The following is a 17237-nucleotide window of genomic DNA, read 5'->3' as shown; positions in this document are numbered from 1 at the left end:
TGTTCAAGTAAAAACATGAGAGATATATTGAAAATTAATTATTTAATCTATTTCAATTTTAAAAATTTTAGCTGTATATTTATACTGCAGTTGATTGCTGCCAATTTTGTGGCTTCCTGTCCCCTGTGGGTCAAGTCATGTCTCAAGGAGGATTTGCTGTTCACTTCAATTGGGTGTGGGTTCTGCCTCTATACATGTTTGATAACAACAAAATTCATCCTGCTAAAGGTGTTCCTCTGGATTCAGGTCTGATATGGGCTGCATTCACCAAGCTTAGAGGATCTCTGATATAACACAAATATGAACTGAAAGTAGTACATCCATAGAATTGCAAAAACTTTGACATCCATAGAATTGCAAAAATCTGAGCATGAGGGACTTCTGCCAGAATGATGAATTCAACCCCTCACGGAAGTTCTTGATTTGAACTTCACTGTCACACCATCTGATTTAGTTATTCTAAGGAAATGCAGCCATAGGAGGCAAAATATGGAGTGTTCATGCAACATTTTATAAACAAAATTGGTTGTTGTGAATATGAGTGAATTCATGTGCAGTAAGTAACTGCAGCCTTTTGACTCAGATAAGTATTACAAGGATTATCCATTTGCATGACTTTTTTGTTAATGTTACTTCACCTTCAAGATTAAACACTCTTAGTAAAAAATAATTTTCAAAGCAAAAATCAGTATGTCATTCTGAAAATATTTGGGCCTATTTTTTTAAATAAAAATTCATTATACTTTTTCTTCTCTTGTTCCGTCTAAAAAAAAAGATTGGCAATATCAAAATGATTTCGCAAATTATTATCACTTCATCATTTTTACCTTTGATCTTCAATATTTTTAGTCAAAAGTATTGTCCAGAAACAATGTTCAATGGGGAAATGCAGCTGTGTCAACCAGAAATATAAACCCAGCCTTTTGAATGCTCACTGGAGAGAAAAAATAACTCAGTTAAATATGACATTTTTTGACCGATGCATATTTGGAAAATATCTTCACTACATCCTTTATAGTGGAAAAAATTAGATAGGAATAAACTGTGATTATACAGTGTAATATAATATACAAAGGGTCAACAAAATTCCAATAAAATAAGAAAGTAGACTGTGTTACATAACAAAGGAACATATGTAATGCACCAATCACAGCTAACACAGGGGATGATGATCAACCATCATTTAGTGAACAATAGGCTGTCATCACTGGTCCATGGTTAGTGGGATTGGATAAGTGGAACAGATAGAAGTTAAATTATATGAAAACAGGATTGGTAGAATTACTAATGAATATAGTCACAAGGAACTGGAAAAAAAATAAAAGCATTGAAATTAATAATTTTTGCATAGTTTATTTTCATAGAAATTTCTCTATCCTTTAGCATTTTCATAGATATAAACAGCATTTAAATGTATGGCATCTCTGTTTTACATGTATATTTTTTGCAACAGGTTAGTAGCAAAGATGAAGATTTTCTTGACCTTTCTGTTGATGTGGAGCAGAACACATCGATTACACACTGTCTAAGGTAAATGAATGGATCTTTTTGGCAAGTAGTTCTGTCTAGCTGCTAAAATTTCCGAGTGTAATTGGTAAAGAAAATTAGAATAACATTTGGGTTCAAACTTTTCTTAAACAGAAGAAAAAGACTTTAAACTGGATGTTTCCTCTAATGACAAAATATACATTAATATACTTTGTTTTACTCACTTTCAATATGTGTGTTTGAAAGAAAAAAAAAATCATCTCTTGGGAAAAATAGATGATTTCCTTGTCATCTAGAAGAATTGCTGCAGAATAATATTGTCTAGAAAGAGTTTTAAGTGTGCTTATCTTTAAGGTTCTACTCAAGTGCTTTGTTGATTAGAATTTATGTGTATATTAAAAGTTAAATGCGTGCTTTGCAGAATGAGTGTTAGAGTACATAGAGGGCAAAATATTTCAAAACTCTAGTTTTCTATTATAAATTTATTATTCTGCGTCTCATCCTAAAATTATGTGAAGAAATATTTTATTCTAAAATTTCAGTTCTGCTCCTAGTACAGTCTACTAAAAAGTACTTTAGAGATCAAAATAATTTTCAGACATGCATGGATGATTATTCTGAGGGATTTAAAATATTCAGGATTTTGGCATTGACAGAATAAACCATCACCTATATTTAAGACAATATGTTGCTGCTCTAAGTTAATGATTATCAGTTGATCTACCTCTTTCAAACTCCAAAGTAGCAACCAAGGTTGAAATTGCATTTATCAGTTATTCTGGAATGCCTAGGAAGGATTGCTGGGCATCTCATCCCAAGCTGAGAGTTACAGAAAGAGAAATCGTGAGGTACTAACCATTTGCTGAGTCAGAGAGCAGTGATTTCTCTGTGGATATCACAACTGTAGTAAGTAACTTCTGTTACATTTTAAAATGCTAAGTCCAGTCAGTTTTTGCATTCTCAGTTTCTGTTCTGTCTCGTTTGGTCTCTGTAGCCCTCAAGACAACAACCCTCAAGTAATGCAAACTGCACTAACTAGCCGCATTGTAAAAAGTGAGAAAACTGAAGAGTGACTTTGGAAAGCAGTGCATTATTTTCTCTTTTCCTCCTGTAGTCTCTTTGTCTGTTCATAGTCACCAACAGTAGAATTAGTATTGTACTACCGGCTTTTGGTTGAACACTTTGGTTCCTCATTGTAGTCCCTGCTTTGAACTTGTCGGCATTACTTACCTTTCCCTATGGTGTTCCAAGTCAATTTGAAATTACACTGATGCAAGGAGGCTGAAGTGTGCATCCTCTAAAGTCCTTTCTATCCTGAGTTGTTATTTGGTTCTATGTTATACAGTTACTGGAGACTGAGCTCTGACTTTTTCTTACAGTTGAGTCTGTTGAACTTGTTAGAAACTGCTGCTGTACATAAGTTATCATCTATCCTTCAGCTTTCTCCAGTTTTTTATTTTATTTCTTGGTTGTTAAGCTTCTTGGAAATGTTTTGTTTGGATAGACCATTTTATGTAAAGGCAGAATACTTCAGTAAAGTACCAATAGCATTTCTAGTACTGAACAGACAGTGGCTGTAGCTTAAGATGAGGAAGAACTGCATCTGCACTACTGCAACCCACAGGTGAAGGGTGGAGTTGAAAGTGACCCCAAGAGGTTAGCCCCTATCTCCATATCAGACAGGATGCTTAGCCAACCTGTTCTAGAAGATCTTTTTAGCAGTAGTAACGTGATTGCCTACCCGAGTCCTTCCTGACCTTACTACTAAGAAGTTTTTTCTGCTGTGTAAAATGAATCTTCCCTGTTTTAGTTCAATTCTATTTTCACTTGTTCTCTGTAATCTGGAAATAAACCAGGACTTGCCCCCCTTCCTCTTAGCAGTAGCCTTTTACATGCAGGAAGAATGCAATTACTTTCTTTTAAATTTAAACTATCTAAGGTCGTTTAACTTTTCCTTCTCAGGCTATCTTCTCTAGATCTCTGCTCATGTTCATTACTCTTTGGCATTCTCTTTAGCTGAACCTCTCTCTTGAGCTCCATCTTTCTTGAAGTGCAGCTGCCTAAAACTAGGCATAGTATTCCAGCATAAATCTGCACAATCCTGAGAAGAATGGATGCCCTAAAAGTTTATTTATGCATCCCAGTATAGTATCTGCCTTTGCTCCAACAGCATGACGCATTTTGAAGTTTACCCATTGTTCCCTTTGGAAATAAAGCAAAGCAAAATCTTGGTTTTTCTTTTCTTCTGGTGGGAGATACAAGCTGCTATTTACAGATTGAACGGGAGGAGAGTCATCACCTATGATGTATTCTGATTGTGTTTTACACTGGCAGCATTTCTACCTCTGCTTAGAAAGCATATATTCAGTTAGAATATGGATTTCCTCTCATTGTTGTCTGGTACTATGCATTATTAAACAAAATATAAGTGCTTTTGTGACTCCTTTCAATAGGAACATCCAAGTTATTACACTTTTTGGAAACTGCTGCTTCCTGTTTTGTTTTAACAACTGCTTTGCTGTGTCTTAACAGCTTTAAGTGCTACTGCATTGAAAAGATAAAATATAGAAAAACTGTGCAAGGTAACAGTTAAGTAGAAGGAATTTCTTTGCCACTACAGAATGTTCTTTTATCTCTGTAGTTTTTCAAAATGTGAAAGGCCCTTGTGTGCTCAAGATGTCTGAAGAATACAAGCCTCTGGTGTAGTCTAAATCACAGGGTAGACAGCTGGACCTAAAGCAACAGAAGTCCATTACAGATATAGCACACATCCATTATTTTTATTTTCACTAGGAGTTGCAAAGTTTACCAGTCAATTTGATCCTGACTTTTAACTGTGCATTTATATTACACCAAGAATTCTCTCATCTCTTTAAACAGAAAATTCATATTATTTATGCATATAAACATTAGAAAGCATGTTTCACGCTGCAGCATAGAGGCCGTAGAGGAAGGCTACAACGAGGCTTCCATGTACTGTGGAAGCATAAGGTCAATCCTAAACCTAACCCCATGGTCAATGAATAAGTTAGTATATCTTGAGCAGGTGTATTTAAAAATTTCCTTCTCTTGTTAAAATAATATATAAACAGAATGCAGATTGGACTGTTAACGGAATAGGAGGAAGTCAGACATACCTTGAAACTGTGCAGGTCTAGAGAAGAGTTTGGCAAACCTGTGGCTCTTGCACATGCACTTTGCATGAACTCCAGTCAATGACCTGTTGTTTTTAACCGTTCAACATCTGTTAGAAGTGACATGCTGAAAATTCACCACTGATGAAAGACCTACCGAAGAAGTTGCAGTGGGCAACAAAAGCATCTAATTCTCACCTGCATACCTCCCTTCCTCCAAGGAAAGAGTTACTGCTTATAAATATGCCACCAGTTCTGTTCCTAGTATAAAAAAATAAATTAATACGTGCTGTATAAGTGAGTTATTAGTGCCTTTAAATTCCATGACTGTGCCTCACCTGCTTTGGTAGAATAGGGTCATAGGTGAAATTAGAAGACAAGGAAACAAAAGAGCAAAATGAATGTGGTACATATAGGAGAATGTCCCTTGGCTTATCAAATATTTGTATATTTTTCCAGCTTTCACAGACATAATTGCCATAGCAGTCAATTTACCATTTAAAATGTTAGCTCAGAATCATCAAGGTTAGAAAAGACCTTCAAGGTCATCTAGTCCAACTATTGATCTAGTATAATTGCCCCAAACCATATCCCCAAGTGCCACATCCAGACACATCTTGAACATTTCCAGAGGTGGCGACTCCACCACCTCCCTAAGCAACTTACTTCCATGCCTAACCACTCATTCAATGAAACATTTTTTTTCTAATGATACTAATAATAGATATTGTAATACTACTAATAAATACTACTACTACTTCTAAAAATAATAGATAATAGCATCAGAACAAATAGTACATTTTAGAAGGAATTCAGAAACACTTTGAGTTAATTAATTTTCATGGGAGGCTTATATCTATCAAAATACTATCAAATTTCTACCATCCCCTCATGTTTCTTTATGTTAGAAGAGCATTATTTCCATTGTTTCACTTTGAGGTGGGAAGAAAACTAATAAATTCCACAAATTTGGTGGCTTGGGTTTTTTTTTAAATTGCAACTTTAGGCTTTGGAAATAAACATCATACTCTAACAGCAGACCTGAAACTTTCACAAGCACATTCTACTGAATCTTGCAGCTTTATGTTCCCTACACAAATAACCCACCTCTAATTTTCTAGAATTTCAGCTCTTTATTTATGATTCCCTGAAAGGTTACCATGTTTTTCAGAGGAATTGACTGAATTCAGTTAATTTTGTCTTTAAATTCGAATGTGAAATCACATATTCGAGATCAGGGTTTACCACTGAAGCAAATATTTTCCAGTGATAATGTTTTATTTTTCTTTTAGATAAAAAAGTAAACTTATGATCAAAGCTTATCTTTTTTAGCTTAACTTGTCTTTCAAGAGATGTATTTTGTCCTAAACTTCAGCACTTTCTGACCAAAGTGCTAAGACCATATAAAGAAAAAAACTTCTAGAAGTATTCTCAGTTATTAAAAATATTATGCAGTCATATTAAGTGCCTCTTTGTCATGCTCTGTCAACCTTAAATAACTTAAAACTTGAAAATGGAAAGTCCCCACCTTTTTGAAGTTACATAAATAACTTCTGATATCTATCCCTGGCAAACTGTATAGTCTTCAGCTCTTCCACCTACCCCTGTAGTGATGATGCCAGGAAGAAATAATCATCCAGAATCCTCCCTTTGCCTTTGTAGGATGATTCTGGTTCTGCCCACTGTAAAAGCAGACTGAACTTGTGGACAGTGTGGCTTCAGCCTCCATGCATGTGAACTGCAATGGTAGAATGGAGTTTACTGGGGTCTGAATGGGTCTGAAATTGCCTGGAGTTCAGAAGTCTGTTAGGTACAATGTAGTTGCAATCAGTAGAACAGTTCTGTACTTCTACTGATATATCTATTTAAGGCTCAAAGTCACAAGAAAACCCATGTGCTTAGAATGGAAGATAGGTGTTTATGTCTGCATTTACAGTTCTCAAAACACCTGCAATGTAACACCTTAGCTGCAACATAATACCAGAGGTGACAAAAAAATTACTTTTTTTTTTCAGTTGAGTGTTTTTAGCTACCTAAAATTCTGTTCCAAAGAAAAACAGCACTGTGACTTCCAATAAATCTTTTCTGTGAACTGAGAGATACTATCAAACCAACCTTCCTCTGCCTCTGTCGCTTCAAAAGCTCAATCCAAAAATGTCTCCAAGTGTATTTACTTGATCAGGATTTATAAAATTTTCTATACTAACTGTTACTTTCCTTTTTAGAAAATGATAAGGTATAATATAAAAATTTCTGGCTGACTGTTCAAGAGGCTAGAGGATGCAGGAAACTGAGTTAAATGTATATCTTCTGTGTATGAGGATTCAAACTTATCTTATGGAAGAACACCATGAAATGTGAGCTATTTGGGGATGATGGAAGTGCACTTGAAGCTTCTCCATTCTGCAAATAATTTAAAAAGGAACTGGATGAGTTGAGTTACTGCACCCAAGTCTAGGTAGCCCCTTTATGTGTAAGAGACCAGATATAAGTCCCATTTTGAGATACCTGACCCTCCACTTGTATCATATGGAAGGTCTCTGCTCCTAAAATAGCCCCTTCATAGCAGCCAGATACCTTAAATCCCTTTGGAAACTCCAGTACAGTTGCATTAGATGTTTTAGAAAACTGAACTCAGTGGAGAGAAGATTTCATCCTGTGTGTCTTTTTAGGGTTCCAGTTCATCAGCCCAAGTGGGGCAAATGTATTCAGGTCCTTTAAGAACTGATAATTGTATTTATTTACAGAGACTTCAGTAACACAGAGACATTATGTAGTGAACAGAAATACTACTGTGAAACTTGCTGCAGTAAACAAGAGGCACAGAAGAGGTAAGCAAAAAGGTGGCTGTTTCACCATGCCCCTCCTGGGTTCTGACAAACCTTCTCCTCGATATTTATTTTATTTAGATACCTAAAAGCCTTACATCCCAACTGTATTCTCTGTGTGGGCCAGAGAACCTGCAGACAGACTTAAAGGCATGTGTCTTAGTCTAGAAGCTACTGCTAGTTGACTATTGTTACTTACAGAGTGGTTTTATAACGCATTTGCTTATTAAGAACTTATTAAGGAAAGAGAGAACGGCTTTGAACTGGTCAGGTGTTTATCATATGCACTTCAATGTTTTCACAGGATGAGAGTAAAAAAACTGCCAATGATTCTTGCCTTACACCTCAAGAGATTCAAGTATATGGAGCAATTGCACAGGTATACTAAGCTGTCTTATCGTGTAGTATTTCCTCTGGAGTTACGTCTCTTCAACACATCTGGCGATGCTGTCAACTTAGATCGGATGTACGACTTGGTAGCTGTTGTTGTTCACTGTGGAAGGTAATAGACTTTCATGTTTATCACAAACTATTGCCAGACATTTGCCAAGGGCAGAGGCAAGCCTGACAAAATGTGGAGGGAGGGGAAGGGAGACCTTAAACCTAGCGGCTGCGCTGACTTGCATGTGTCTCGGGCTGAAACTTTCAGCCACCTTCCCTCATAGTAAATCTGTACTTGTTTAAGAAATAATGTCTCAGGTCTCCACAAGTCACAAGTTTGGCTTAAATTAACGAAACTATCTCCTTCCTCATGAGTGCACTTAGATAACTTGTGAGCCAGGACTCTGCTAGCACGTAGACCCCACAACAGATTACCTTGATCTCCTGTCAAGGCAATGAAAATGATAGCTTTAATAAAACTTCTCATATATGGGGTATTGTCAAATATGAAACAAACAGAAGAATCCTTGGGACTCTAGAAATATGACCTTCTTTCTCTTCTCAAAGATTACATATAACTCAAGATTCACGGTTGACACCAAACAATTTTCCTACTTATATTTGGTTCATAATGTTTTTAAAATATTTGCAATAGTTGATGCCTGCCATGAGCAACTTGTTAAGTGTTCTATAGATTATTTTGCAAATGGTCCTGGCACAGATGAAAACAACACCCTTAACTTTCAGCTGATGAAATTGCAACAAGCCAATAAAAAGTTGTAGAGATGAAGTGTCTACTGTACCACAAGGGGTGGGTTTACTATGTTTTTCGTAACAGTTATAATTCTCCTTGCATAAAGAAATGTGACTTATCCAAATGGACTCAATAGTATTTTCTAATATTTTGTGGTTTGGGTTCTTGTTTTGCTTTCTAGTGGACCGAATCGGGGACATTATATTACTATTGTGAAAAGTCATGGATTTTGGCTCTTGTTTGATGATGACATTGTAGAGGTCAGTATGCTGAAGGTCATGAGCACAACTTTTGTACTTATGTTTTCTTCTCTATCTGGGGTTAAAATTCTGATCCAGGTCTGGGTAGAGATTAATAGTCTGCAAACCCACAATTTGATTATATAATGTGATATTTTGCTCAACTCTGTTAGGAAACAAGATTGTAAACAAAATTATTAATCCCGTAGTTTGTGCTCTGTCAATGTCGGAGGGGGTCATTTTGTTTCAGAGCACCATCAAATGCTTCTAATATCAGACTTCAAGGGTTTAATTTGGAATGTTTTCTACATCTAATAAAATCAATTTAAGTCATTAAAAAAACCTATCACTTAGCAAAATTGGGCTAAGTAAAGCTAGCATTGCTCTAGAATTTTAAATTTTGAACAATTGGGAGTTTATAAGAAAGTCTGAGCTCTGTAGTTGATCTAGGATTGCCTGAATGTAAATTAGAGCAGTATCTGTCCCACAGCTTTATAGATTTAGCCTAAGCATTCTGCATTTCAGTCTTCAAACCCTTCATGTCGTTGTGGCACCTTGGCAAAACCAGGGTCTTTAGTCTGATTTCCCAGGAGGTAAGGAAAGTAAGCACTGGGATATTGGATGGGGCATATCTTGAGGAGGTTTTCTTTATGTTTCAGAAAGATGGGATCACATGGTCACATTTACGTGTTTTAACAGTGTTCGCTGTGGCCTTCCAAGGAGTCTCTCTGCTATTGGAAAAAGCCTAATTTAGTTAGGTGCAGTGAGACAAACAAGCCCATGGACTTCCATGAGTGGTATCGGCAGGGCTCAGACTCTGAACATTAACCTTTCACTACTTAAATTGCAATCAGAATTTGCTAATTGCTACCCCAAAACAAGTAACTGAATTTGTGTTTTCTGTTCATACAGTCATTTAATCTGTGTTTGGTATTTCTTTTATCTAATAGCATATAAAAAAAGTTATTTATTTTGCAGAAAATAGATGCTCAAGCTATTGAAGAATTCTATGGTCTGACATCTGATATATCAAAAAATTCGGAGTCTGGCTATATTTTATTCTATCAGTCAAGAGAGTGACTTGGCAAACTGTGATAATTGCGCACAATGATGCTGCACACAAAAGAAGATGATGGTTCCCCTGAACTGACTTTTACACAGACCACATCTGGAATGGTTGAACAATGATACACTCTGTCTCCTACTAAATGGTCTATGTGATATTGACTATAACCATCCATTTTTGACATGCAGAACTTTGTTTAAAGGGGGGGGCTGTTTGTAGTTTTTAAGTCTGATTGAAGAGCTAATTGCAGTCAGATTTTAGTGGAATTTATATGGACTAACATTTACAGATAATAAGATTTGGATGTCAACTGTTAAACCCAATCCAGCTAGAGTAGTATTTTATATGGAAGTGTTCATTACATTTAGAGCAAAATTATTTAAAACTTTCTAAATGGTTTTGGGGTGTGTTGATTTACAAAACATTCCTTGAAGTACTTCCTGACATATACTTATCCATTTTAAGTGTAAGGAAAAATATCTATTTCACGATGATTGGAGTTGTAATTGTAAGGGGATTTTTTTACATGTTACTCTGCTGCAGAAAAGCTATTCTTCCAAAATCATTTAAACTTTGGGTTATTTAAACTTTCAGTGTGTAACCTCAGGCCTAAAATTCACGTAGAGGGATTTAAATTACACTGGAACTAAGTAATTCTCTATGTTCAGTCACTTTGTTTATTGTGAGATAGTACAGAAGAGGTGACATTCAGAACTTACAGAGTATTGGAATAAAGGGAGTGAGATGACATACATGATACAGAGATAAATTACATTTATAGAGATTGAGCTTACCTTTTTTGTTAAAATTATACCATAGATTGTTTACTTAATTGAGTTTGCAAAGATTGCAACACTGCTCACGCTGTAAAATATCCATCAGGATTGAAATCACACAGTCCATTTAAAGAAGCACTTGTTTGTACATAAGACACAGCTTTATCCTGCAATTTTCTGAACATCTGTAGGTCCCATTTTCATATCTCAAGACAGAGTCCATTTCTTAGAAACATAATACATAACAGCTGCTAGTTTACATACTATCATGTATATATCATCTCTAACATTTTGGTCATGTTTGACAACATTTTATCACCACAGAAACAGATAGGGCTCTGGCGTGTTGATTTCAAAAACATCAGAAGGCTTAGTACAAAAGGCTTGGTTTGTGATTTTACTGGGTGAATTTGGCTGGCACTAGTCATGCACTGGCTAATAAAATTTCAGAACTCGTATACTGGAATTTGGCAAAGAATGAATGTAGAAGAAAGTATCAGTAGGGTATGAGAAGGGATCAATAATGGCTTTAGTCAGTGGTAACACTGGGTAACTACCTTGCTCACTCTGGCACTTTCATTCCATTATACAATTCTTGAACTTCAGTAGCCAAAGTCCTATTCCAATGATGTCAACAGCAAAAACACTCGTCTTCATGGGGAATGACAGTTGGTTCTAATATTTATAGGAAAATATTCTCATCTCACAAAACTTATTTCTACCTGTTATATTTCATTCAGTCATTATGTATTTATTAGACAATTTTGCTTTTGGTCCTTTTCTTTAAGAAACCTGCCTGCCACTTTATGGCTGACACTCCATTTCAAGAAATGGCTTTTGAAGTGCAGCTACATCTCATATTTTAGTGTTCTGCAGGAAAGAGAATAACTGCTTTCATTGTACTCTACTGTGAATGTGAAATATCTTTTGTTAAATAATGGTGAAAATGAAGTAATAGTTTCTACAGTAACATCATTGGAAGTTCAGTTGGATTTACCAATGGACATTTTGTAAACTAAGGCAATGTAGCACTTTACACAGTGAGAAAGAGAAGTGGACTTTTCAGCTAACATTATTTGTGGTTTATCATGTTATTATATTGATGTAAGAAAACAGACATAGAACGTAACTTTGGAGTACTTTGGTGAATAACAGTAGTGGTCTACAGAGATCACTCACATGAATGAAGGCTTGCATGCAGGCTCAAGACAAGCATAGTTGGGATGCAGCTCTTGTTCTTTTATTGATGTTAGAATGAAATGTTCTGTCTCTAACACAGAAGACAGACCTCTTACAGGAGACTTCAACTGAGGCCCAGGAGCTTTTCCACTGAAAAACTAAACCTGCAAGTCCCTCTTTCATGGATTTATTTATAAGCATTTCAAATTTCCATATAAAAATATAATTATCACTTGCCTTTTAAAATGGGTAAGGTTTCCTCACTGTAAATGAAGTCACTTTCTAGATCAGCACTAGCCAGTGCTGGTCCAAAGATCTGTACTTCGCAGTTTACTGCTGAACTTTCTTAAGGCATTCTTTAGTTTTAAAACAAGCAACAAAACAGATATTCTTAGGGTATCATTTGAATCTTCAGGGCTCATGTTTATATGAAAAGTAATTTTTCTTAAAAATAATTTTTAAAGCAGTTCAATTTTAGGAAACATTTTCCATATTTCAATTGACTTAAGTGAAAATTGATTTTTTAACTGTTAATAGTATGAATTAATATTTAAATGCTAAAGTACAGAATAATAATCTTTGAGTTTCTTCAGCTGCAAGACAGCTTTAGACTGTAAAACATACAGATCATTGCAGTACATTATTGAGAGTAAAATTACTAGAATGAGCATTTTAAATTCCTGCTAGCTCTTCAGAAGATTGCAGCAATGCTATCACATCAGTCTGACATTAGCTCTGAAAAATTATGGAATACATGCTTTATGCTAACACTAGCTAAACAAAGGAGCATTTTACTTGGATTTTTAAAAAATTGCAGTCACAATTCTCTAAATTGGTTCCAATCTACAGTGTGCTGAATGTTTTGATTTCAGTCCAGCAAAAGCTGTCCATCACAGCTGTATGAATAGTGCCAGTCTAGGCAGAGGAACACTTCTCTGTCAAATTAAGTACATTCACACAAGTTTTGCAGGATTGGGATCCCCACAGGAATAATCATATGATGTAAAGTACTTTAGTTGATTAAATAAATTATAACGCTTTTTCTCTTATGATTATGCATAGATTTCCAGTCCCTTATGAAGGAATGGAAAAATACCTAAGACAATAAAAGCTTTTCAGCTAGCAGCTAGCAGCCAGGAAACAAAATGCTAGCACAGATGTCTAATAGTACTCTGTGCTTCCCTAAAATTACTATATTTTATGGTGTCAGATTCTAAGTATTTTAGGCCTAACAACAATTGAAGTTTTCCACTTGTTTCACATGCTGTTGCTAAGATGCATTGTCCATTTATAAATCTTATTAGTATGTTCTTACTTAGAAAAAAGAACATTTTTGTCTTGTGCAGTTTTTCCACTGAACCCAGTGAACCACTGCGGTGCTGATCAGTTATCTTAGAGGATGAGCTCAGAACTCAACTTTTATGTTTCCCAGAACAGGCTACCAGGATTTTATGTAATTTCTGCTTTGGGGACATAGCAGAAGGAGGCAGAAGAAGGTAGTGATGGAAAAGATATACCAATGAAACAGAACATCTTTTTGAAATTAAGTCCCAAAATTACTCCTCTTAATTTATTTTAATAATTTACTTATCTCAGAGTACTAGATTATGTATTGAAATTCTTGTCCCTCTAGCAGTTGGAGAAGAGAAAATAAAGCAGTAGGAGTTTCCTTCATATCAGATTTAATAAAGCTATTAAAGACCTAACAAAATGAAACTGAAATTCACATAATATGATGGGTCCTAAACTGCTACCACAAGTTGTCTTTTATCTTCAGACATTACATTTCATTCACTCATCTATTACAGCATCATGTACTTGGCATCTGAGCTGACGACTTGCAGCTGACAGGTTTGAAAAGTTTGATGCCTCTTAGCAGCAGATCCCTTCTTGTTTTGTCTCTTTTTTGCTGCATGTGGCTGACAGGTCTGAGCAGTGTCTTACAGCTGAATGAATATTAGAAATTTTAACAAGTTTTGGCTGTGTACCTATTCCTTGCTAGTACCTTTTACCAGTGTTTGTTTTAATTTATTTTTCTTTTTTTTGGTCTGTTATTGTATTTGTATAATAACTTCTGTGGTTAATATTATCTGTTCTGTTTAAATTTTTATGTACTTTAGTTTTTTAAAATGTAATCAACCCAAGCACTTTAAGCAACACTGTCAATCTTGTGAAATTCCAATCAGCTTAATATTTTGCTTTCGTGTTATTGTTTTTGCAGCTGTTTGTTTGTAATCCAATTCTCTAGTTACAACCCAATTTCCATTTTTAGGCTTGTAGTGTGAGTTGCATTGTAAATTTGAGAAGCCTAAGTATTTTCATATATATTTATTCATACTTAACAAGGATGCAGTATTTACTATGTGTGTGCTACACAGAGCAGTATGTACCTGATGAGTTGCACTCACAGTGCACTTTTTACAACCTTTTTTGCATTCTACCTGCTAACCCATCTGATAATGACTGTAGTACTTTAATCTGTGATGCAGTTATCAATGACTAGAATTTAGAAAAGCTCAAATTCTCACAGGAGAATTGTCATTTACCAAACACAGAGTTAGCTGTCGGTCCACTGATGATACAGGTATTGCTCTCTGCCATTTTGTCAATGGTCTGTACAATCTCAAGTAGGAATAATCTTAAAGGCCACATTTATTCCTGGCCCTTGTGTGAGTTCTGACAAGGAGAGCAATCTTTCTGCGTCTTTCTTCTCTTCACTTGGGCCCATATAAAGCAAAGAGATATGGAAGTAAGATAAGTGCTCATTATGGTAAAATAATGTTTTTTAGAGGAAAACTTCTGTAGTGTCCATATGAGAAAGTCACTGATTTTCTGTGTTGTTAATACAACGGTAATTTCTAGTGCTTTAGGCTTTGTATTCGCTTTGTTCAATGAAAAGACCAGGGCTTTTTGCTGTTGCATCAGTTCTGATACTGAGGTGTTTCTTCTCAATCTACAATGGCACTTACTATGTAAATAGCCTTTGGCAAGCCTCAACAGACACCCTTTTAATTTCTTTTCAGTTAACACGCATTACTTCAAAGAGATTGCTTGAACCTTTCTATAAGATTTATTTCAATAACACACTCCTTTTGCATACAGAGTCAAATAACACCTATCAGCCAGTATGTGCCCACCTGGCGGGACCATCTGGGCTAAACCCACACCATTTTACATACTAATGATTCTTTACTCCCCCTTGGAGGTTTGCTTGCTGGCTTTACCTGAATGATTTAATATGAAACTGCAAATAATTCCCTTTATTCATGATCTCAGAGTTGCTATAGTTCTTTAATAATTTCTGCTTCATTTGATTATCAAGACTGGGACTACTGTACAATGTAAAATAAATTAACTTGCGTGTGCCATTCACAGCAGTCAATTTAACAGCCTAATGCTTCTGATGAAGGCTGTTGCAGATTGCAACTTTACTGGATGTATGAATATGAAAGAGTAAGTGACTTTTCTGTTGTAGCACAGTAGGTCTGTATGAGAAGCTAGAGTAGCATGCAGCTTCCTAATTCTCAGCTTGTAGTCAGCTGAAGTTGGTGCTCCATTCTCTAGATAATCCTAACCCTTCTCCCAGGGGTTCAAAGGCGGCAGGAGCAAAACCATTGTGAAGACACCTTGCAGTTCACCAAAACATCTTGCCTGCTGCAGCGGATAATTAATGAATATTTGCAACCCTGCTGTTCCCACTCCTCAAAACCTCTTTAACAGATATACATTCCTTAAAGAGTCTGAGCTTAAACATCAGCTTTGTATTTGCAATCATGTTCATGTTTGCAAATGTCCCAAGACAGATTGTGTTCATGTACTTAATTGTTTCCTGGTCCTCTCTCAGTTATCATTCTAACAGCAAGAGCAATATCAGGGTAGCCATGTTACAGGTTCCAGTGAATTTCCTGGACACAATTTTCTAGCTTCAGTGGCTTTTGTTAAAGAAGACTTAACACTAGCTCCATAACTTATCATGATGCTTTAGGAGTAAAGTCACCACATACTATATGAAGAGGAAGAAATATGGAAAGGGCTGTTTTGTCAGAGGCTTTGAATGTGTGTATCTGTTTGTAAATGTATAGTCCCTCTCTATCTTGTCAAAATGATGCAGTCATAATAAATCTACTTAAATATTTTGTGCTAGTTTTTTAAATGAAATAAGATAGTAAAATTACTAGGCATACAATTGGGGACATATAAAAATACTGAATTTCTAGTAAAGCATACAATACACAGTGTATGTGTACAGTTGAATATCTGCTCTTTTTAATCATGATGTACATGTAATTAAACCCTGTGCTACCTGCAGAACTGTGAGAAAAAACTCATGTTGGTTATTAAGGTTGTAACATAAGAAAACAGTATTTTCTCCTGTTAATATGTTTATATTTTACAAAAAATAAAACTCCCTAGCTGATCTTGCTTCCATTCAACTTGCTTTGACTTCAGCTGGAGCCAGACTAAGGCTGAGCATTGATGTTGGTTGTTACAGAACATGCTTCTGAATGTCAGGTACCTGTATTCTTACAGATGACAAGACTGCTGATGCTTGCTTTTTATTTCATTTAATGGAGTCACTGCATTTTAAGTGACTTCAGAGAATGTTTCACCACCTGGACTGACTGCTTCTGAAGTGTCTTAAGAGAACAAATTTTGCATACAGATGGTGAGTTGTCTTGGTGGAATACACATACAATTGTGTGACTGAGCTATACCTAGTTAAAGCACACCACTGACCTCGTCAATGTTTTTGAGAACAGCTGAAACTGAACAGAATAAAAATCAGTCAGAATTGAACTACCTTTTGCATCAGAAAACAATGAACTCTTTACCCTGGGATTTTACATATGACTACTGGAGTGGGAAAGGATTTTGCTAGTGAGATCTAAATTTCTGTCAGAGAGTTGAATGGATCCCATTGTCTGCTGATTTTCCTGAAGTTATTCATTAGCAAACACAATTTACATTCTCAAAAGTGAGAATGGATGTTCTTGCTCCTGTCTAAATGGATTTTTGTTATTCCTTCAGAATCATTCAGGGAACCAAAATCAAACGTGGCTGTCAAACTGCATTTTTGTAGCTAACATAATGTAAGATTTATGGCACATCAGACTATCAGAGGACTAGGTTGAAAAACACTTCACATGTTATAGTCTGTATTTCCTCTCAAATTAAAAACATTCAAAGCATCTTCAAATCTATTCCTGGGTTATTAGAACATTAGATTTTAACTGCAGGATGGAGACAGAAATTTAAAACATGGAGATGACTGAAATAAATAAACCACTAAACTGTTCTTTTAAAACATTTTAAAGAAATAGAATTTATAGTGTACATATAAAGAAACTAAGAAAAGGTTTCCAAGATCAGGGTTCACAGTCACTATACATGG

The 17237-nt window shown here is 35.6% G+C and overlaps 1 protein-coding gene across 3 annotated transcripts in view; it reads left to right on the top strand.

Moving 5' to 3' along the window:
* USP46 (ubiquitin specific peptidase 46) overlaps positions 1-16262 on the top strand; it is a 40622-nt gene extending 24360 nt beyond the window's left edge. For all 3 annotated transcript variants that reach the window (XM_051790390.1, XM_051790389.1, XM_051790388.1), the window contains 5 exons: positions 1454-1530; positions 7370-7453; positions 7755-7952; positions 8767-8845; positions 9803-16262. In XM_051790390.1, coding sequence (XP_051646350.1) covers positions 1454-1530; positions 7370-7453; positions 7755-7952; positions 8767-8845; positions 9803-9904 — 540 coding nt within the window. In that variant the 3' untranslated portion in view covers positions 9905-16262. The remainder of the gene's footprint in view (positions 1-1453; positions 1531-7369; positions 7454-7754; positions 7953-8766; positions 8846-9802) is intronic.
* Positions 16263-17237: the final 975 nt, after the last annotated feature.

Source organism: Manacus candei, unplaced genomic scaffold, assembly GCF_025592945.1.
Source record: "Manacus candei isolate 608988 ecotype Guabito, Panama unplaced genomic scaffold, ASM2559294v1 h1tg000028l, whole genome shotgun sequence".
NCBI lineage: Eukaryota > Metazoa > Chordata > Aves > Passeriformes > Pipridae > Manacus > Manacus candei.
This window is presented reverse-complemented; position numbering and strand designations above follow the sequence as displayed.